This window comes from Gobio gobio (genome assembly GCF_949357685.1).
Source record: "Gobio gobio genome assembly, chromosome: 10".
Classification (NCBI taxonomy): domain Eukaryota; kingdom Metazoa; phylum Chordata; class Actinopteri; order Cypriniformes; family Gobionidae; genus Gobio; species Gobio gobio.
In genome coordinates, this window is record NC_137116.1 from 53,237,469 (window position 1) to 53,261,470 (window position 24,002).

The 24,002-nt window shown below is 40.4% G+C and overlaps 1 protein-coding gene across 5 annotated transcripts in view; it reads right to left on the minus strand.

Moving 5' to 3' along the window:
- plxnb3 (plexin B3) overlaps window positions 1-24,002 on the minus strand; it is a 139,643-nt gene that overhangs the window by 57,120 nt on the left and 58,521 nt on the right. For 2 of the 5 annotated variants that reach the window (XM_079828012.1, XM_079828011.1), the window contains exons 2-4: window positions 16,016-17,135; window positions 5,970-6,149; window positions 278-406 (exon numbers count right to left, since the gene is read on the minus strand). In XM_079828012.1, coding sequence (XP_079684138.1) covers window positions 278-406; window positions 5,970-6,149; window positions 16,016-17,119 — 1,413 coding nt within the window. In that variant the 5' untranslated portion in view covers window positions 17,120-17,135. Of the gene's footprint in view, window positions 1-277; window positions 407-5,969; window positions 6,150-16,015; window positions 17,136-17,770; window positions 17,889-24,002 lie in introns of those variants that run through there. The other 3 variants (XM_079828013.1, XM_079828015.1, XM_079828014.1) reach the window with 3 other exon arrangements.

Sequence of the window (24,002 nt, forward strand, 5' to 3'; positions counted from 1 at the left end):
GCCCTGAGCACCGTTCTCACATTGCAAACTGATAAAACGCAAGAGAACGCAACTTTTGCATGAGCGAACAGTGTGAAAGAATCTCAAATTCTGTTCGGCTGCCTAGACGACTGGCAATTACTCGACAATGCAAACAACAAAACCAGACTTTCATCTTGAGATAAAAATCTGTCATTCAAATGATGTTTCTCAAAGTAATTTCTCCTTTGAGAGCGTGCGTGTAACAGATGCTGTTTGTTTCAGTTGCTGGCAGTTGAAAGCCGTTTGTCTCTCGTACCTTTCTTTCAGTCAATACGTAGACGTTCTGTTTGGTGGAGTCCAACAGCAGGTCAGCGTTAATTGGACTCTCTGCGTCCACCTCCACGGTGTCATATTTGGTACCGGTACCATTTGCGTGCAGGAACACCTGCAACAAAAATAAAGGCACGTGAAGTTTGATTGCTTATAAAAGTAATGGCACAACTTTCTAGAGCCACATGATTTGAAACCACTTCAGCTCTGCCCCACCGACCCACCCGTGGGTCCAATATTGCATCATCATAATCATTTTAAAAAATCTATAAGTTGTGCAGCACAAAACTAGACATATATGGCATCGTTTGAAAGATTAGAATCTCAGCTTTCTTGATAACCCAATCACTTTTGCATTTATGTTACATAGAAAAAGATAATAAGGTCTGAATTTGACCGCCCCTGCGATGACCCCCCCTTGAGAAAATCATATGAATAATATTCAATTTCATATTTATATCACACAAGCTCACCAAAGTCATATATCAAATGAAAGCGCTCACCCTCAAGAATATCACTATGTAGTTTATTTCACCGATCCAACACTTTACAGTAACGTTATTATCAAAAGAATCATGAAGATGGAAATGACTCCTTTGAACAAGCAAACACACGAGTCATATTCCTGTTCGGATCACTTCCTCCTTGTGTAGCTACTACCCTCAATCGCTCGTTCCTTAGCTTGTTTTCTTCAAAATGAGACCATTTTCACATGTCTGTGAGCATGCATGGCCAAACCACACTGTAATATGTCACCAATGTCCAGATCAAAACATGTGATGCAGGCAAATACTCTTATTATCCTTGATTTTGATCGTCTTTGTTAGCCGCGTTTTTGATGATGTCATCACGTATTGTGTATTACGTCACAAAAGCTGAGTATCTCAGCTCTCTAAAGACATGTCGATCATGCTTCTAGAACCAATCAGAGCCCGAGATCTCCCTTTACAAAGTTGAGGAGGCGGAGCCTTCTTTTCGATTTCCCAGCGGCTGGCTTCAATCAATGCAGATGAGGAGGAGTTATTAGATAGTTTAGACAGATTAATCTCAATAACTTTTTTTTGGGAAGGAGATATCAAGAAAATTATTTTTCCCCCTGTTTACTAACTTTCTGAAGGGATATAGACCAAACAGATAAAAAAAAAAAAAAAATGACTTTTTGTTTATCATAAAATTGTGAATATATGCAATATTCCACAACTGTGTTAAACTTTAGAGTGTTTTCTGTGAAATGAGACCATTTTTATCAATTTACTCCAATGTATGTGGGGGCGCTCTTTTAAATTCAGATATGCCTTATTCTCTAAAAAATGTGATATATGCTGCAGAGCTGAAGTGGTTAAAGTCACCACAAAATTAAAATGGACAATTTTTATTGCAGTAAATGATTTATCCGAGCACATCAATATTTAACGATTCAATGATCCAATCAATTCCCGAAAGACAAAATCAAGTTCTGCCCTACATTTTTCTTGTTTGAGAAGCAGATTCACTCTGTTCACACAGTTCGGAAGAAACGACTATTGCAATTTTCTATTCATGCAGACTTTAAAGGCCCACTGAAGTGCCTTGAAACACGCAGCTTTATTCAATGTGTTGATGTAATTTCCCCTGAAACGGCTCCAGTTGTAAACAACTCCTCCCCTTTTTTAAAACAGCCAATAGCGTTTCATTAATATCACAGTTTGACTAGAGCCTTTCTGTTTGGTAAAGCCAGAGTTTCCTCCTAATCTCTAACCGTTTATCATCATAATCTCCTCCATATCGCTTTGAAATACAGCATTCTGTGCAGAATTTAAGAGTCCGATATGTTTTGTTGTCTGCGCCGACTCACGCATATGATCCGCTCTGCGCTCTCGTGTCTCTAGTCTAGACCAGAGGCGTTGGTGTGTGTGTGTGTGTGTGTGTGTGTTGCTGCGGTGCACGTGAAACTTACGTGAAACCAGTCTTCATTCACCTCAACTGAAAGCATTATATGTCTGAATCGTTTCCTATCGCATGTATAGTGCACTATGTGCCTTGACCCATATAGAAATTAGTAAATGTGTGAACAACTGACCGATTTCAATTCAGACAAAGCTTCAGCGTCTATTTATAGTGTAGGGGGCGGGGCTTCAGATTCTAGAGAGCATTTGATTGGACAGAAGATGTGATGAGAAGCTGAAGTCTGCAGTGATGTCGTCAAAATCTGTGATCCATTTTAACGGAAGTGAGAGACTAAGTTTTGAATGCAAATTTTATCATTATTTTGGAACACACCAGCTTATTCATAACCTTAAGGCAAACATAGTCATACTAAAAGCTAAAAAACTTTTGATTTCAGGGAGCCTTTAAAGAATCATGTCTGTAGGACAAATGCTGCAAGGCGAATCATGTGCTAAAGTAGAATATTACAATTAGTGACTTATTGAAAAGTATGAACAAAGGCATACACATGCATATAGAGAAGACACACACATTGGCCACAAAGCTCAGGCGAGTTGCAATCTCAGCAGGCCGGTGTGTTTTCAGCATCTTGTAGGCAGGAGAAGTGGTACCATGGGCTGTCTGTGAGAAGTTTTGCCTGAGGAGAATTTTGGGCGGTAAACAAGCTGCTGTTTCAGAGTTTCGCCGTTAATATTTTATACAGCACCGGAGGGGATTGAGGGATGAAAAACTCCAAACGCGGCTGCTGCCACCCCTATCAGCCGACCCAGAGCGCGCAGCATGTGACCGGCTCCCCTGGGATCGGTTCTCCCCAGGGCGCGTACAATAAGCATTCAGAACATGTCCTCTCATGCTGATGAGGCCGCTCGCATTCAAACACACACACACACACTCCCTTCTATATGCACACACAATCACACCCGCTTCAGGCCAGAATGGGCCAGCCACGAGCTGTAAATACCCCACATTTCCAGATTGAAAGTGGGCAAAATTGGCAGATCAAAACATATCTGTACCTAAAAACACCCAAAATACACTGTGAATCAGCAAACTCAATTTATTTCTCAAGACTGAATGAATATGTTGCAGGAGGATCTTCTGCCTGGAGGATCTTAAAGAAATAGTTAAAGCTACACTGTGTGATATTTTCCCCATCTAGTGGTGAAAATGTTTATGACCATCCAGTGAATATTAGTTTCTGTTCCTCTCAATTCCGATTTCGTTTTAACTCCTACGGTGGCCGATTTAGTCCAAGATTAATATGGCTTCCAGTTCGACCTCGTCCACATTCGACACGGTGCCATCGAGTGTTAAAACGTGAAAGGCGAAGCTTGAATTTACGGGTATGTCCCTCTTTGGCTAATGTACTTTCAAGATGGAGGGGCAACATGGCGACCGGCATTCAAACCCCTCACCCGTATGTATTTTCAATGGCATATTATAAACTTACAAGAATACTTTATTACTTGAAAGAAGTAAATATACATTAATGAGCACATATATTTTAGTGTTTTAGCTAAGAATAAACTAAAAAAGTTACACAGTGTAGCTTTAAGTCTTCTGAAGACTATTGTTAAGTTCAATGCAAAAAAGTTGGGGGGGGGGGGGGCTTTCTATTTAAAGAAATAAAAAAATTAAATATTAAATAGTTGTAAAGTAATCAATTTAAACTGCAAATAATATGTATTTAAAAATAGGCACACATTCACACGTTAGTATGTCTAATATGTCAAATTCAGTTATGAATGATATCCCTTAAAGGTGCACTATGTAACTTTTCCGTCCGCTAGAAATCGCCTGTTCAAAACAAAGGCGTAGTTTGATGACGGCACGTTTGAGCGCAGAATCTTGGGACATGTGGTCTTCACCTCACAGCCATACTGAAAAAAATGTTACATAGTGCAGCTTTAAATGATAGCATATTTTTGATTCAAAATGGCGAAATTACATTAAAAAATTTTAGTAGTTTGCTAAAGCAATAAGTCCCAAGAAGCCGCGGTTTACAGTGAATTCATAACAGCTAATGGGCGTTGTTAGGCACGACGTGGAACAGAGTTATTGACCAATCAGAATCAAGGACTGGAACTAACAGTTTTATAAATCACTGTATGTTACTGTAAGTCGTTAAACGTATCCATCTTAAACAGTTGTCAAATATCAAATGTTTAGTTACTTATATCTTACCACGCCTGCACTCTTTCACTGTCGAAACTAAGTGTGGGATCATAGACTGTAAACAAATATGGACGTAGTGTCCGTGACGTCACCCATAGGATTCTGAAAAGCAGTTTTGAAGTGTAAAGTCGGGTCGAGCTGGCCGTCGCCATCTTGGCAGCGTCACCCCCGGATAACAGAAAATGGGCAAAGAGGCGGGACGTGGGCGGAGCTGAAGTGACGTGAAGACTAACAGACAGCAGATAAATGGCAATCCACCTGTCACTCAAAGTGGCCACTCCCTTAATTATGCAGAACTTTAAGGCTTTATATAATGTAAACGAATGAGTTATAAAAAAAAAAATTCACCAGTTTCCAGTCGTCATGAAGGGCAAAATTAGCCGTATAGACCAAAACCAGACTGTAAACATGTTTTTTTCTGCTGTAAAGTTGGGCATTTTAACATGAGCTCAATGAGATTCTGCTCCTTCTGGAGTCTGTCTCTAGTGGCCAGTCCATGAAGTGCAGTTTAAGTCACTTCCGTATTGGCTTCAAGAGAAACTGGGGAAGGTTGCCGCTTGGTTGGGATTCAGTCTTCAGTGAACATTAAGCCTACTTTGATCTGATTGGCCATCATTTTGACATTGACGAGTGCTGTTATTAGACCGCTGAGGCAGAGCAGCCAAAAAATTTAACTTTTTAACTTCCCTGCGATCCTAACAACAAACAGAGCAGTGTGTAATGGAGAGTAGTATTAAGAAATATTTGGGACAATTCCAGTAATTGGGGCGGGACTTGTCCCCTTCAATGACTATGGTGGTTTCGGCCCTGCTTCAGAGATTCGCTGGAAGGGAAGATTTTAGTAATACAGGCTTTGGAATAATGTTTTTTGGTAATTGGAGCTCAATCCTAGCGTGCCAGGAATAAGAGTTGCTCATCACGTATTTCTTTTCACCTTCCATGACTCATGAATTAATTCTACACTGTTCCACCTCTAAGAGCACAGGAGCTTAAGACATGCTCTTGTCCATTTGCCTTAAATAGCAGATAAACACCAAACGCAACAGTTCAAGCTAACTTTATGTCTTATGCTTCAAATACACTGTCTCAATTCTAGTGGCCTTCAACTTTAGGCGTCCTCTAAAGGATACAAAAGTTTCTAAGTTGCAATGCATACCAAAAAATGTTTCACATCCCATTTTTGCAGAAAGGACATGCTATCATATCCTCCCCAAACTTTATCTTGATAAATAATGTAACCCACACTAGCTGAACTCTGACTGAACCAACCGATTTTAATAACATAATATTACCATGCTGTAGGGTGGTTTGCTCATTACTGGCAAGTTAGTGCTTAATGACAGATTATGAGTACTCCATGTGTTTGCTTTTCAATAAAATAGTCTCTTCTTTAATGATGGTAAACAGTCTTTAAAATTCAGTTGTTCATGCTGATTTTTCCCATTATGCTTCAGTGATGGATGGTGGGTGTTTAATGGTTAAGGATTTGTGCTGCTAACACAAAATTGCAGGTTTAGTTCCACTAAAGATGAAAAATAGCATGTTATATGACCAGTAATAGTAATAGTGAGTCATACCTTGTGTAGCTTCCCGCTTTTGTCTCCTAGCAGCACTATGGTGTGGCCGACCTCAGTTGCCGTGGTGACAGCAGTGAGAGGAGGAGTCCAGGTGAAAGCGGGCGTGGCCTCCAGAGGAATGGCACTGGCGATGGGGCTGGGCGTGTGTTCACCTCCGCATGGATACTCGGTCAGAGAGTCCTGCACGACCCAGAAACACAACATTACCTACATCCATCATCAAAATATGTCCATCATTCACAGTTGGAAAGTTATTAGAAATGGGAATATTTGGGAATTCAACCGTTTTTCTCATCACATTAAATTCAGGGGTAACACTTTACAATAAGGTTGTATTAGTTAACATGAACAACAGCTCTGTTCAGCATTAGTTAATCTTTGTTAACGTTAGTTCATATAAATACAGCTGTTCATGTTAGTTCACAGTGCATTAAGTAATGTTAGCAAGATTTTAATAATCCATTAATAAATGTTGAAATTAAAATTAAAGGATTAGTTCACTTTTAAATAAACTTTTGCTGATAATTTACTCACCCCCATGTCATCCAAGATGTCCATGTCTTTCTTTCTGCAGTCGAAAAGAAATTAAGGTTTTTGATGAAAACATTCCAGGATTTTTCTCCATATAATGGACTTCAATGGGCACCAAACAAGGTCCAAATGACAGTTTCAGTGCAGCTTCAAAGGGCTTTAAACGATACCAGACGATGAATAAGGGTCTTATCTAGCCAAACCATCAGTTTCTGCGAGAAACCGAGCAGTATTTATGCTATTATTTTACCTCTTATCAGACGAACGCGATCATCTCTGAGCTCCGCCATAACTTCCACAAAGTGAGGTCAAAATATGAGCCTGGTCATAGATATATCGATCGTAGATTCCTCATTCTACTGATCCGTGCAGGCGCTAATGAGGCATCTACGTATATATCTATGACCAGGCTCGTATTTTGACCTCACTTAGCGGAAGTTATGGCGGAGCTCAGAGATGATCACGTGTTAAGAGGTAAAATAATAGCATAAATACTGCTGGGTTTCTCACAGAAACTGATGGTTTGGCGAGATAAGACCCTTATTCATCGTCTGGTATCGTTTAAAGCCCTTTGAAGCTGCACTGAAACTGTCATTTGGACCTTGAACCGTTTGGAGCCCATTGAAGTCCATTATATGGAGAAAAATCCTGGAATGTTTTCATGAAAAGCCTTCATTTCTTTTCGACTGCAGAAAGAAAGACATGGACATCTTGGATGACATGGGGGTGAGTAAATTATCAGCAAACGTTTATTTAAAAGTGAACTAATCCTTTAACAAAGATAAATAAATGCTTTATAAGTGCAGTTCATTATTAGTTCATGTTAACTAATGAACCTTATTGTAAAGTGTTACCAATTCAGGCTGCAACCTCACAACTGGGCTAAAACATGACTTTTTGGCACTTTACAGGGAGTGCAGAATTATTAGGCACGTTGATTTTCTGATCATATTTTTTTTCCAGGCACATTTGACCAATTCCAAACCACAGTAATCCAAATAACTACTATTGATTTAGTATTTAATAATGTATAAGTGATATATAATTGTTCATGAAGGCTGGAAATGAAAATTACCTTATATTCAGGTGTGCAGAATTATTAGGCATGTTTTCTTTTACAGATAAATTGAGCCAAAAAAGAGATTTAACTCAGACTGAAAAGTCAAAAAGTATTAAATGCCCATGAGAAGGATGCAATACTAATGCAATACTAGACATTGCAGTTAAGGCGTGACCATTGGACAGTGAAATGCTCGTTGGGTCAGCAGGGTCAGACAAAAACATGTGGCGGAGAAAAGTCTCCAGAAGTGAAGGTGTCAGGATCTCAGAGACTTCAGTTAGGTAAAGAATCCTAAAAAATGACCCCCACTAGATAAGAATCACAAGCTGAAGTGTTGTAAAATACATGAAGCCTGCTTTTTTATAGGCTTTATAGGTTTTATAGGTTGAGAGTGACTCTTGAAGGACCAGCACCACATCCTCTAGTACCACTGTTTGAAGAATTCATCTTCCAGAATCTGGCAGGACGTTTTGGGAGTTCATTTTAGTCCATCTTGAAGTCCGTTTTGCAGAGATGGACTAAAAATGAACTCCCAAAACGTACTGCCAGATTCTGGAAGATGAATTCTGGAAGATGAATTCTTCAAACAGTGGTACTAGAGGATGTGGTGCTGGTCCTTCAAGAGTCACTCTCAACCTATCTGTCCATAAAGCCTATAAAAAAACCTTCTTCATGTATTTTACAACACTTCAGCTTGTGATTCTTATCTAGTGGGGTCATTTTTTAGGATTCTTTACCTAACTGAAGTCTCTGAGATCCTGACACCTTCACTTCTGGAGACTCCAGGTAGGTTGCAGCTCTGGAAAATGGTGGCGCTGGAGACTAAAGGGTTCCTGATGGTTTCACCCTTAATTCTCCACCTTAATTCTTAATTCTTTTGCAGTTAACAGGTGTCTTTTCTCCGCCACATGTTTTTGTCTGACCCTGCTGACCCAACGAGCATTTCACTGTCCAATGGTCATGCCTTAACTGCAATGTCTAGTATTGCATTAGTATTACATCCTTCTCATGGGCATTTAATACTTTTTGACTTTTCAGTCTGAGTTAAATCTCTTTTTTGGCTCAATTTATCTGTAAAAGAAAACATGCCTAATAATTCTGCACACCTGAATATAAGGTGATTTTCATTTCCAGCCTTCATGAACAATTATATATCACTTATACATTATTAAATACTAAACCAATAGTAGTTATTAGGATTACTGTGGTTTGGAATCGGTCAAATGTGCCTTGAAAAAAAATATGATCAGAAAATCAACGTGCCTAATAATTCTGCACTCCCTGTAGACTCAATGGTGGTTCAAGCGATGGTGCATGAAAACACTGTCAGTACGGTTTTAGTACGGTGCTCTGTCTGCGTTAGTGGAAGAATGCTGGCTGTAAACGGAGCCAAATGTCCCGAAAAACCATTCGGTTCCGGAATATTTATACACATCAGCTCTGAAAAAGAACCCATTCTCGATTCCCACCCATAAACTGATTATACGCCACTGCTGACAACTTTATTTAGTGCACAGAGGACTATCTGTGACACTAGGCAGAGGAATCTCTGCCTACCTTTATTGACAGTGACAGTAGGGAAGAAATTATTGAGACAGAATTGCAGTGTTAATTTATTAAAACATCACTACTAGTGAAAAGTTTGGACACTTGACACCACCGTGGTGGATATCTCAATTTTAAATGTTGTTTATGTGTCTATGTGGTGTTTTTAATGTGCTTTCAGACAAACCATGTGCAAATTCATAAGTCATTGCTGAGTATTTTCTCCTTAAAAGTCCAGTGAACTGAAGTCTCAAAAACACAGTTTGAAATCGCTGGTGTTTCTGACGTCACAAGGTACCTTGTAACCAATCACGTCAACGTGTGGGCGGGTTTCAGCATATCATTAACTATTCTCTGAAGCAGGGGAGTCTCAAGAGAAGCCATACCTGTATATTTTTCTGTTGATATGAAAAATTGTGTATATTTAGCAATATAGCGGGTGAATTATGTATATGATGTTTATTATGATGTTATGATGAACTATATGCCTTTCTCCACTGACGTTCTGAGTTGTTCAAAGCGTTTCTAAGGATGCTGATTGTCAGAAGGCAGCTGTCTGACTCTGAGATGGCGAACGGGAACATGGTTTCTTTAACATTAGCAACACATTATTAGCTGTTTGATAACATAGTCAAGCAAAAGGCTAATCATATTAAAGTAACACTAATTTTTTGAAAATAGGCTCATTTTACAAGTCCCCTAGAGTTAAATAGTTGAGTTTTACCGTTTTTGAATCCATTCAGCCGATCATTGTATCTGGCAGTAGCACTTTTAGCATAGCTTAGCATACATCATTGATTCTGATCAGTCCATTAGCATCTCATTCAAAAAATGACCAAAGACACTTTCAATATTTTTCCTATTTAAAACTTGACTCTTCTACAGTTACATCGTGTGCTAAGACCAACTGAAAATGAAAAGTAGCGATTTTCTACACCTATATGGCTAGGAACTACTTTCTCATTCCTGTGTAATAGTCGCGGATCTTCGCGGCCGTACCATGGCTGCAGCAGCGCAATGATATTACAGCGCCTGAAAGTAGCCCAGCTAGGTAACTTTCAATGTGACCGGCACTAAGTTCGTGTAGTTGCAGATAAAGTTTCAGGCTTGCAGCCGACAAAATGTGTTGTGGATTTAGCTGTGTGATTAGCCATGGTTCTGTGTGTTGTAAAGGGCTGTGATAGTAAGTCGAAGGTGTAACTACCACCATCTTTCACAGAATACCAACAAATCATTGCGCCGCTGTAGCCATGGTACGGCCGCGAAGATCCGCGACTATTACGCAGGAATGAGAAAGTAGTTCCTAGCCATATAGGTGTAGAAAATCGCAACTTTTCATTTTCAGTTGGTCTTAGTACAAGATGTAACTATACACATCACAACATGTAAATAGGAAAATGTTGGCGTTATTTTGTCACTTATTGAGCAGTAGGCTAGCTGGAGCCATTTACCTCCAGTCTTTGTGCTAAGCTAGGCTAGCTGGACCCATTTACCTCCAGTCTTTGTGCTAAGCTAGGCTAGCGGTGGGTGCGTCAGACAGAGTTATGGCACGGAGATGAGAATGGTATGCATGGACTTATCTAACTCTGGGGGATACGTGAATAAGATAAAGTCCCAAAAAGTCGGCGTGTTCCTTTAAGGCTTGAAGAATTTTTTTCAAAGGGGAAAAATAAAATAAATATGTCATTTTGGTGATCAAAGATGAGTTTTAAGGGATGGAATTATTGTCTACAGGGGGACTTTATTACTTTAATAGTTGGATTTGACTGTAAAGTGAAGGAAAAGCTGCCAGCAAGTACCCAGCATACATTACTTCTTCAATAATTTTAAAATGCATCCGAGGATACACTTCATTAAGTTGGTCGAGAGAATTTGCAGAGTGTGCAGAGCTGGAATATAGACAGCAAGATGCTTAAGTGCCAAAGTTGATGATTTTTTAAAGCTTAAATAATTTACTATTATTCTAAAATGCAGAGCTTATTATTATTTATTAGGTATGTCCAAACATTTGTCTGGTAGTTTACATGAAATGCATGCAACTTTCTAATATATGCAACTTGCTTGTACTTTGAATTCAGTCCAATTATATATAAACAGTTTAGGAATTAATGAATGTTAAATGTTTTGGAAATAATGAGGTTGGAGCTAATCACACAGACAGACAGCTGTGTGCCCACATGCTTACAATACTGAGACAAAAACCCTGAGAGATGACACAATTAATATCCAAAATGCAGGAAGAATATTAAATCTGAGCTCTGAAAACTAGGTAAGTACAAAGTTTCCAAAGTCAACTTTTAACATTTGGATAGTGCCAGAAACATCCTGTCCTTGCTATGTGCATAAAAATCGATACTAAAAAAGCTCCGCTGCATTTATTATGATGTCTGTCAAACACAACCCATCATCTGTCCATGGCTGGGAGTGATTTTTAGATGCACTCACTGGAGCCAGCCGTGGGTCTGTGTGTCCTGACCTAATGCTATTCTAGAATTGCAGCTGTCGGTGGACAGACAGACACAATACCTCAGCTAAGAGACCAAGGGGAGTGGCCTGGGACAGTGGGACAGTGGAGCGGTGGCACGCAATTGAAGTCAAAGGAGGTCAAATACAGAAACACCAAGCACACCTCCTGCTTTGGAAACAAGATAATAGACATCCATTCTGCAATACCTCCCATGAATTATTGAGATCGCTATAACTAACCCCATTTACTTTTTTAATAACCCTTCCTGGACATGGTGTACAAAAGGAGAACTTTATTCTTCCCATGCAATTTCACTCTAGTCTGTAGTTTCCATGCATTGCAATTGCATGGGGGGAAAACTCACACAGGTTTGAAACAACGCAAGCGTTTAAATTATTACGCACATGGTGACGTTCTCCAAAACTGATTTGATAATTACATAATATCAGCAAATGCAGATTTCAGCAGACTAGATATATTAGAGACATAGTGAACTGTACACCTCCAAAGTGGCGACATTATAGGGCTGTCAACGAATATTCTAAATTCGAATATATATTCGAATAGTTTTTAAAAAACGAATTTCCAAGGTGAAAATTAATATTCGAATAAATAAAAAAATGTGGGGAAAAAAACGCCCGCGATAGTAGAGGCGTGGCTGTCTGCTTTGCGAGTGGGCGCTAGCGCGCCTGAAGCCTTGTGTACTTTGGCCTGTCTCCGCAGCGCGAGCCTCCGCTGACTGCGCGCGCTCCTCCCCAAACGGACGACGAGTTTATACTTGACGCGCTCGCCGTTGTGCTTTTCTTTGAGGCGACAGATGGCGACTCGGAGTAATTGTTCTATAAACTATCAGGAAAAGCGTCGAGAAGAAGTGGGCTAATGTACACAGGTGACGATATTTATTTTAGTACACTTCACCGAAAACCACACTACAAAAGAATCATGTAAAACAGATCAAAATAAACCTTGATATTACTTGTGACATGAGAACAAAATGTATGTAGAAATGTATGTGCAAACTGGACCACCCTACTTTGCATCGCCCGCCACAAGCTCTCTGTCTGCAACACGACAAGAGGCCATAACGGAGAAATTAATTTTGTTCATTTGTAAGGACATGAGAGCGATCAGTGTCGTGGATGGGGCGGCTTCAGGCAGTTCTGTCAAGCAATGGAACCGAGGAACTGACTGAATAGATATTGCATGAATAAAGGATAAATGCACTGCTTCCACTGGTTTGATTATTTACCGTTTCATGTCAAGGAAAAGTTCCATGTTTACCACAGCACAGCTCGCTCGGAGCGTTCAATATGCTGAAAAACTTATATTAATATTTGTTTCAATCACTGAATGAAGCCTGCTATATTTGGGACAAGAGTCGCGACCTTAAATTGCTTGCACAAAACTCTTGATCAGCTCTCAAAATGTGTTTGTTCATTTAAACCGGGATGCGCAGAGAGGGTGAGGGCGAGAGAGAGTGAGGTCTGCGGTCTTTAGCCATTAGTTGATTCACTTGTTTTTGTGTAGGTAATTCGTTGTCAAATATGTTTAAACTGAACTAGACTACCTATACAAGTAGTTATGTCTCTTTGTATTCATTTGTCCTGTTATTGACATAATGCGCGTCATTGATAAAATGCGCAACCAGATGTTCGATTAGTTCGAATATTTGTGCTTTTTTTAGAGGGAATATTCGAACGTCATTTTTGAGCAATTTTGACAGCCCTACGACATTATTATATCTTCAAGGTCATAGGTTTAGTGGGCTTCTGTGGGTGTTGGTCACTGGGGCAGTGAGCCCAGAGAGGATGTGGGTCAGCGGAACTCAAACCAGCTGCAGCGTTAAGCTGGATTTAACCACCTCCCAGAGGCTACACACATACACACCCCTCCTTTTCATTCCCTAGCTCATACTAAATACACACCACCCCCTTCCACACAGCAAAAGACACATGAATACAACACCATTCTCCATTAGTCCCCATGCCTCCTCTACTCCTCCTCAAACAAAACCTGGATTTTGCTCTCCAGTACTAAACCAACCATAAACTACACAAACCACTGTATACCCAAAATTACAGCTAACTTGTTTTGTTATGCTAAAAGGCCGTTACATTACGGTTGCACAAACTGAAGATCTTTGAAACTCACAGAGGAGAGAATTAAAATCTGCCCTGTGACATGCAGAAGTCTGGGAGATACCGCTGCATTTGTTATGCCGTGCGGATTAGCATTGGCGCAGACAGCTGGACGCTAATCTGTGTCAGCACTGAGGCAGCTGCCATTCGCCCCTCGCAAAAAAAGCCCCAGCTGACCCTGATCTGTCGCCAAGAAACCACACGCAATGGTGTCTTACACGACCCGGCTAATGGACTGATATCTTGTGGCTTTCCCTAGCTCCTACTTATCGCCCTTTAGCTGCGGATTTACCCTTCATTAAAAGCCGCTACATTCATGGAACCACTCCCTCCGTCTGCTAGCATGAAGCATTTTGAAGTCATGCTGAGGTAGGTGGGTACAACTGTCAGAGATTGGCAAAATAAGCGGATACCTAATTGTAGGCTACCGCCAAAAATCAGCCAACACTACCATCTCATTGGCTAATGTTGAAATTATGCTGTTATTTGGAGGGGTCTAAAGCGGAGCTGATTTTGAATGGTGGAATGGGTGTAGGGAGAAGAGTCTGAAAAAAAAACTGGCTAAGAACTAAATTTCAACTGTTGGAACTAGGGCTGTAATCTCCCAGTCGATTAGTCGATTTTTAGTCGATACGTTCTGGCTCGACCAAAATTCTGATTGGTCGATTTTTTGCCGCATTCATTTCATCAGTTTGGCCGCATCAATTAGGTCAAAAACGATTTAATATATTGCAAAAAGACTACTAGTTTTTATGTTTATTTATTAGGGGTGTAACGATTCATCTACTACATCGATGTATCGATTTATATTCCTATGATCTAACTACATCGATCTGTGCTCGGCAAGTTGGCCTTCCGGACGACATGTATCGATCTAACATTGTTTTAAAAGGTAATCAATCGATTGTATCGATCATAGGAAATAACGCATTGGATTTAAGCACGTCAGACTTTATATGGATGTTTTTTCTTAGCACTTTTAATGATAAAGGCGTTAAACGTTACTCGATTCAGTCTGCCTATCTGTGACATTATCGCCTCGCACCAGCAGCAGCGCTAAGAAAACAAAACATAGCATGGCGGATGGCAGAGGAAAAGCCAACGAGCGCGAAATTATCAAGCCACCAGGAGAAAGAGCTAACGTTACCTGTACTTTCAACCCTGGCTAATGTTACCTGTGCATTCCTGACACCAGTGTGCCAGCAGAACGAGTTTGTAGTACTGCTGGCGACATAGTGAACGCACAGAGAAGTGTTCTGCGGTCAGATCATGTTGATCAGTTGATATTTTTGGGAAAAAAATGTAATTGAGTCATTGAAGAGTAGTTGGTTACATTTTATCTTTTGTTAAATATTGTTTGTTACTGAGAGTAGTAGCAGGTTCAGCCAGTTTATTCAACCTGAAGAAATGTTAGTTGCACTTCATTTTTGATATTAATATTGTATTTATATTATTTTAATGTTGAACAACAACAGCAAAAGTAGCAGGTAAACTTACTATTAATTAAACCTGAAGAGAAGTTAGTTGCACTTTATTTTTGATATTAATATTGTAATATTTTTATGTTGGAAAACAAAAGCAGAAGTAGCAGGTAAACCTACTGTTGAAATGTTGGTTGCACTTACTGTGCTTTTATTGAAAATGTATTGAATATTGAAAATGAGAGCAGAAACGGTTAACTTCCTGTTAATTCATCCTAAACTGTTGGTTGCACTTTATTCAAATAAAATTTGAATGCATTTGCCATTAATTGTTGTTTACTTGTTTGTTTATATCCATAATTAATTTATACCTGATTCCCTTACAAGAAACAACAGGAATCTAGGAAACTTTACCTGCACTGACCAGTATCCAGATATTTATTTCAGTCACACAATTTTTGGCTAAAAAGTTACTGAATCGATTTCAAGTCACTGAATCGTTTCGGATCGTATCGTTCTAAATTAACCAATATCGTCCTTGAATCGTATCGACAACCTCAAATCGTGATACGAATCGAATCGTTGTTAAAACGAATCGTTACACCCCTATTATTTATAATTAATTTAGGAAGACAACAAGGCTACCAAGTAGGTAGGCCTACTGTGCACAGTGCGCAGCTAATTCATTTAACGTTTTTTTTCCTAACGTCATTTTTAGTCGAAAATTTCAGGACTTCAGTCGACCAAGATTTTCTTTGGTTGATTACAGCCCTAGTTGGAACAGTTGGCAGAGCCATCAAAGGCCCTTTGAGAGCAACATTATGAATGCCAGGGGGTTGTAATCCTCTTTGAGGAATGACTGAAAACCCAAGCTAACAATTTACCTGTGGTAGCTTCAGGCAACTGGAGGACACTTCGTACTCGATGTACGCCTTCTCCTTGTTATTGCCGTCTTTGCCTTCCTGTGTGTAACAAAGCAGCTGGGCGCCATGCAGGGCTTTATCCAGCTTCTCCACCATGTACACACAAAGAGCCGACCTGTCTGTGGGTGTGGGCGTCGACGCTTGTCCCATAGCCATGGCCACAAACAGCGCAGGTTGGTCATGGTGCGTGCCAAGCACGGCCGCCTGTGCCAGATTGTATCCTCCACCGCAGGAAAGCGGCACCTCCACATAAGAGTAGAAATTGGGGTCGCCTGCACAGAGTCTCGAAACGTAAGTCCGATACTCTCGTTTGCCCCACACGTCGCGTCGAGAGAACACAAAGTAGACGTAGTTGTTGTGGTGGAGTGCTTTCACAAAGTGGTTGTTGTATTCGGAGTAGCTTCCAACGACCAGCTTTCCGAGTTCTTCGTGAGAGAATGCCGGTGCAGAATGTCGGGCGACCGGGGCTAAGCGGCGCATCGTGATTGGTGGGATCCCTCCGGGTCCTTTGCTGGTGTAGCCCCGTCCAACGAGCATGAGCAGAACACCTTTCTGCTCCACCACCACACCAACCGTGGACACTCGAGGGTCATTTGCCGCCACATACTGCGTGTCCACGGGGTTGTCAGTCTTGTATAGCACCTGAGAGACGTTCTCCAAGCTTCGCTTCTCGCAGATGCCCTGCAGGACCGTCCCACACACAATCAGGCTGAGTGGATACCCTACTTTGACCTCTTCCAGTAACAGAAGCTTGTTGGTGTTATCAGTGGTTTCCGCCTGGGTGCAATCAGTGGGGTCGATGGGTGGTAGGCAGTCTGGGCTGTCCAATTTAGGCCCCGTTTTGCCCCAGGAGAGCAGCTGCAACTCTGGGGAAAGGTGATAGAGCACATTCACCGCTCCCACGTAGACATGGCCCGAGTTGCTGTCGAGCAGGAGGTGATTGAGGCGGGAGCCATTGAGGGAGATGAATGTAGGGGGGCTCTGAAGATGACTGGGGACCAGAGGCAATACCAGAGGCCACCACAAGATGGCGAGGAGCAGCAACAGGGGAGCAGCAGCTGGCATGGCACCCCCTCACCTGCTGAAAAGAGATAGAGATCAAGAAGAAAGAGAGAGATTGAGGCAGTTGAAAAGCAGCATGCATGAAGAAAGAGAATTCAGAATGGATGGAAAGGGCAGGAACATAAACAACAGGGATAAAAAGTTAGTTGTACATGACGAGATTTATGGGAGGATGCGAAGATACGCGGAAAGACAGTAAGGAAGAGGGAGAGGGGCATGGAAAGTTGAGCAACACACGAAAAGGAAGGAAGAGCGTCAGAAGGCAAAGCAAGATAGTCAGTGTTAGCGGAAAGAGGAGGTGATTCAGATTGGGATCGGGAGAGAAAAAGAAAGTAAGAGAGAGGGGAGAGGGGAGAGAGAGAACACAAATGTTAAGTTAACAGAAAAACACCACAAAGAATACCTACTGCCGCACATCACCATGCAGCACAAAGACTACCGGCTTCAAACACATTCTTTTGTTCTTCAAAGTCCTGCCACCTTCACATAGGCAGTGAATGATGCTCGAGTGAGACTGCCAGGCTTTGGTCCGGTGCAATAAAAGACACGCATCTAAGACCAAGAAGCATGCAATAATACTGGAGTTTACTTCAGAAAAGTCAGAATGACAGCGTATGAGCGGCAAACACAAGAACAGCGGCTGATAAAACATACCAAAGCGTGCCAGACGTGGGCTCCTGTTATCATTAAAATCCTTTGCCGGTGTTTGTGTCGGTCTCGGGGTGTCTGACTCACTGTTTACTGGCCGCAAGATGACATTAGAATGACTAGTGTGTTCCTCAGAATTATCAAGATTAGACATAGAGGGAGAGAAGGAAGGAAGGAGAGAGAGAGACAAGAGTGGGCAAGTGGGGAAACAGAGAGAGAGAGTGTGTGAAAATATGAGAGTGCTTATAAAAAGTAATAGAGATGTGAAGAAGTTAGGTGCTAAATTATGCATGATGCCTGTAGCTGTTGCCTTTCTGGTTTTACTGATGAAATCATGAAACCAAGAAAACAGACGCCGCTTTAACACACCGCTCAAAAGTCACGAGCATCAGTGGTTACATTCAGTTACCAACCTTTGAACAGAACAAAAGAAAATAAAGAATCATCAGATGCAATAAAAGCTAGATTTTCACTTTCTTAAAGAGCACCTATCATGGCATTTAAAATGTTCCAAATATTGTTTTAGAAGTCCCCAACAACAGTTTTGCATGCATGCAATGACAAAAAAGACTTTAGTTTTCTTATAATATGCATTTATTTTTACCTGTTTTGACAGCGATTCTCAAATGATTCCTTTAGTGATTCACTTTTCAAAACCCCGCCTTTACGTGACGCTAATCTGCGGTGATTGGTCCGATGACCCAGTCAGTTGTGATTGGTTTAGTCTGTGCAGATATTCTCGGAAACGGAACGCCCATCAAAGTTTTATAGTGACAGTAATTTGTTAATATGTGTCAGGAGTTATGAATATGAAAACCGCGTCGGTACTGTTTGATTGTAATATGAGCCTCAGCTGATCTCATTCATAAAAAAACTCCTCACGAAGACTCGCGACAAATCAACATCCCTCAGGGCTTTTAGTTCAAAAGTGTGCAGATGAGGAGACATATTGATAGATTCTCATATGTCTGTGTCAAATTTCTAAACAGAGGAGTATTTTTTATTCAATACTTCCTCAAAATGGGCAGAAATAGCCTAATCATGAGCGATTGAGTCTCTTATGTGTTGTTTTCAATTCATACTGGCAGCCGGAGGGCGCTCTGTGCACATGTAGTCCATATATGGTACAGACAGACGAAGAAGAACCATGTGCCATAATAAAAGTCCATAATAAAAGCTTCCTGAGATCGCGAAACATACATTTGACGACTAATAATAAACACTCAATCGCGACGATGTATGGTTTGTCTTCAAGCCACTTAGTCTTCAAATGCTCATCCTTGGGCAGATGAAAAAAGTTTGCTTTTGAGTCGCACTTCAGAACACAGCGTCTCGTCGCCATGATGTTTTCTAGTTTTCACTGGCGTCTCGTCGCCATGATGTTTTCTAGTTTTCACTGGCGTCTCGTGGCCATGATGTTTTCTAGTTTTCACTGGCGTCTCGTGGCCATGATGTTTTCTAGTTTTCACTGGCGTCTTGGAGCTCAATAAGTGGGCGTATCGTATTCAAATAACTTGACAAGTTGACGTCATCTAGTCAGAGAAAAAGCTTCGGTCTTCTAACGATTCTTAAAAATGACTCCGAGTCGACTCTTACTTTTGAAAGAAAATAACTATATATACGGTGCACTGTCATATTTCAAGCTATCACAGGATGTTTTTGTTCACTTAGATCTATGTTACACACTACATGAAAGGTAAATTTCAAAATTCCATGATAGGTGCTCTTTAAGAAAACGTGTGGAGCCTACCATGCAGAACTCAATACCATGATGCAATGTTTTGTGGTTGCTAGGATGATGTGGGAAGTGGTCGATCGATATATCGGCCGTTATTTGGCCATTTTTAAATATCGCCTATGTAATGAATAATTGACGAGAATTATTAGAGAAATAGAGGTTGTAATGCGGCCATGACGCGAAGCAGAAATAATTTGTGGTTTTTATCCTATCGTTTACTATATTTATGTGCTTGGTTGTTGTGGGTTGCCAGCGCAAGTCGACTTGCGTACCGCTGACCGTCTATAAAGTTTTAAATATGGATATTTTTCTTACACAAACGCGGTACTTTGCTTCAGAAGGAAGCTGGAGCCGTGTGGAGCAGTTATATGATGGATAGATGCACTTTTTTGGACTTCAAAAACGACACAATCATTCACTGCCATTATAAAGCTTGAAAGGCCAGGACACTTGTAATATAACTCTGATTGTGTTCGTCTGAAAGAAGAATGTCATACACACCTCGGATGACTTGAGGGTGAGTAAATCATGGGCTAATTTTCAGTTTTGGGTGAACTAACCCTTTAAACAAGTCTTTGAATATAATTTTACCTGGCAGACTTTATATCCTTGATTTCAAATTATGCTGCACTAGATTCAGTTGCCCACCATTTCATATTCATGTCTGTGTATTTGCCTTGTTTATTTGAAAAAAATATGATTTCCACTGTGTACAAAATTATTAGATAACTGAGTGCCGTGTTGGTTACAGTGTTTACTTCATTTTTATTCTTAATTTATATTTTAACAACTTTATTTGTGAAAAATATTCTGGTCTGATCTGAGGTGGTCATAGCTGGCTTAACTAGGTTTAAAGGGATAGTTCACCCAAAAATGAAAATTAGCCCATGATTTACTCAAGTCATCCTAGATATATCTGACATTCTTCTTTCAGACGAATAAAATCAGAGTTATATTACAAAAGTCCAGGCTAATCCAAGCATTAAAATTGTTAGTAATAGTTGCTCTGTTTTTGAAGTCCATAAAAAGTGCATCTGTCCATCATATAACTGCTCCACGCAGCTCTGGGGTGTTAATAAAGGCCTTCTGAAGCGAATCGATGCGTTTGTGTAAGAAAAATATACATATTTAAAACTTTATAAAGTAAACTTTCGGCCGACCGCCTTCCCTGTTCAATTTATGGAAAAAGTGTTGAAAGTGCCTCTGCCGATCGAAAGACTAACGCGACCAGGTCGGCTCGTCATGACGTCACGAACACATCTTGAGTTTCACTTTCAACATTCAACACTTTTCCACGGAAGGCGGTCGGCCGAAAGTTGACTTGATAAAGTTTTAAATATTAATATTTTTCTTACACAAACGCGTCGATTCGCTTCAGAAGGCCTTTATTAACACCCCGGAGCCGTGTGGAGCAGTTATATGATGGACAGATGCACTTTTTTATGGACTTCAAAAACAGAGCAACTATTACTGCTATTATAATGCTTGTATTAGCCTGGACTTTTGTAATATAACTCAGATTTTATTCGTCTTAAAGAAGAATGTCATATACACCTAGGATGACTTGAGGGTGAGTTAATTTTCATTTTTGGGTGAACTATCCCTTTAACCAGTCAGCAAGTGGGTTTCCCTGCCTGACCAGCTGAAAAGTGCCCATATCACCTCTAAAACCTCCACTCAAACTAAATTGAACTGCACAGCACACCTCTCCTCAACAAGCCGCACAATCTGAACCGTCACGTCTGTAACAAAAGCATTGCGGGATGTTGCATGCCGAGCTGTAAATCTTAGGGTTAGGAGTTCATTCAAATCCCTAACCCCATCTATGAGCAATAGCAATAGTTAGGCGTGCCTGTCTGCAAGACAAGTCTAGATAGAGGCCTGACTAATTTCTGCCAGTACGCCAAACACGATTCCATTTTTGAAGGAGAAAAAGTATCAGAGGACACGGAGTATCTGAGAAAGTTATAGAGGAAAAAGAAAGATTCATCTTTAATTCATATCACAGCAGCCTAGAAGTCTTGAGGGCCTAGTATATGAGAGATGAAGAGAAAGAGCAAAAGGAGAGGAGGGTGGGGGAAATTCCAGAGAAGTTGGAGTCTATCAGTATGCATAACATTTTACCTCGTCTCCACCTTCAAAGGGATGGTGGGTAAGAAAAGGACAGTTTGACATGCTGCTGAGATTAGCCACTTCTTTTCAATTAGGCTTTGGATTGGAGAGTTCATGCGTTCATGCATAACCTTGTTTATGAAGGCTGAAAGCTGAACATCGCTTTGTACGGTGTCTCTTGTCTACCTAGCTTAAGGACTCCTTCTACACACGTTTAATGAACATGATCAAAAGAAAGCAGCTCAGAGAGCCCACAGACCGCCAGCTGACTGTTCTTATCCTTAGTCACGACCCGTTTCGTTAAGGTCTTGCAAAACAGGATCTGGAAAAGCTAAATGATGCTGACTTGCATTCAGAGTGGGAAAACACTTTGATAATAAGTTGACATGCTTTTGATATTCAGCAGTCAGCAAAAAAAGACTCTAGTGCACTTCTTCAAGTGGTCATACCATGCAAATTTACATTTTCCTTGATCTTTTATTTAAAAAATAAGTTCAATATAGGCGGAGACACATTTTGATGTTAGGCAAACCAGAGAAGTTACAAAGAGTCATACATATGTTAGTGCTTCTTCCAATTTTTCCAATAAGACATTTATTTTCTTCTAAAACGGCACATAACCGGACAAGACCCGTAAAACTCTCTTTAAAGCCGCGGTCTCACTAGACTTTGAGCATGCAAAATTTCTGAATTCAACATATAACAAATAGTACTACACTAAAAATGTAAAAAAAATACAATCTAATCTACTCGACTTTACTGCAAAAATATTGCTCTTTTAATTCAGCCAAGAGCTCATTCCGTGATATATCAATTTTCTACTGGTCACAAGTCGTCATGTGATGTGAATTCGCAGCTTAGAGTTCACAAAGCTTGAACTTTGAAACGCAAAACTTTTCGCATGAGCTTGCGTTTCCGATCTGACGCATTCGCATGCGTTTGAATGGAAGTCAATGGAACGAAAAATACAGTTAGCTCGTTTTAGCTCTTGTTTTTGTAGTGGTCCAAAACAGATTAGCATGTACACTAGGGCTGCGCAATATATCGAAATATCGCAAATGTACATATCGCAATATGCATATCACAAGGGCACGCAATATCTGAATGATTTTAATAGGCTACTTCAACATTGTGAAAAGTGCACGTTTTAGGTCGACGCATATATCAGAGAATAGACTGAGCACACGACTGTTACTTATATGACTGACTTGATGTTAAAAAGAGTTATTAAACGCAATAACTTGCGAAAAACAACTGAAAGATATCAATTGGGGAAAGAAATAGATTTTACACACTTAAAGCAGTATCGTATCGAATATCGAATATCGCATTATTTAACAAGGATATCGCATATCGTATTTTTCTTCAATATCACACAGCCCTAATGTACACTATTGCAAAGTAGCCACATTAGTTTCTGACTACCTCTAAATGTTGCAGAATTCATCATGGCTATCATGTCACAATTATATTTACTCATTTTCAATATTGAAATGACAGTGTGTGAACAAAGCCACTAAAGTCTAGCAAATCTATATATTTAAATTACATTTACGGCTGACGCTTTCATCCAAAATGACTTATGCTGGTCAAATCACTTGAAGATTTTAAGATAGATTTTTGGGCATGATTTGCACCCCCTAATGATTGGGGGCGAGGCCCAATTCAAAGCTTGTCGTAACCAAGCGGCTCCTCCCGCAGTTTCTCTTGAAGCCAATACAGAAGTGATTTAAACTGCAAATCATGGACTGGCCACTAGAGACAGACTTCAGAAGGAGCAGAATCTCATTGAGCTTATGTTAAAATGCCCAACGTTACAACAGAAGAACCATTGTGGTTTTGGTCTATACGGCTTATTTTGCCCTTCATGACGACTGCGAGGGGGGTGAATTTTTTTATAACTCATTCGTTTACATTATATAAAGCCTTAAAGTTCCGCATAATTAAGGGCGTGGCCACTTCGAGTGACAGGTGGATAGCCATTTATTTGCTGCCTGTAAGTCATCACGTCACTTCAGCTCCGCCCACGTCCCACCTTTTTGCCCATTTTCTGTTATCTGGGAGTGCAACGGCCAACTCGTCCCTACTTTGCAGTTCAAAACTGCTCATCAGAATCCTCTGGGTGACGTCACGGACACTACGTCCGTATTTTTTTACAGTCTATGGTCGTAACCAAGGGGGTAATCCAGCACCCGGAAAGCTTACCTTCCACATTGCTAACCAAGCCATCACCTGCTGTTAGCATTGACTCCCATTCATTTTGGCGTCACTTTGACAGCAAATAATGGATTAAGGACTCAATTGTTTACCATTGTTAACAAAAGTTTACCAAATTGTCTACCATTGTTTATTTCTAAAGAAACACGAAAATCTATACTTATTTTTTAC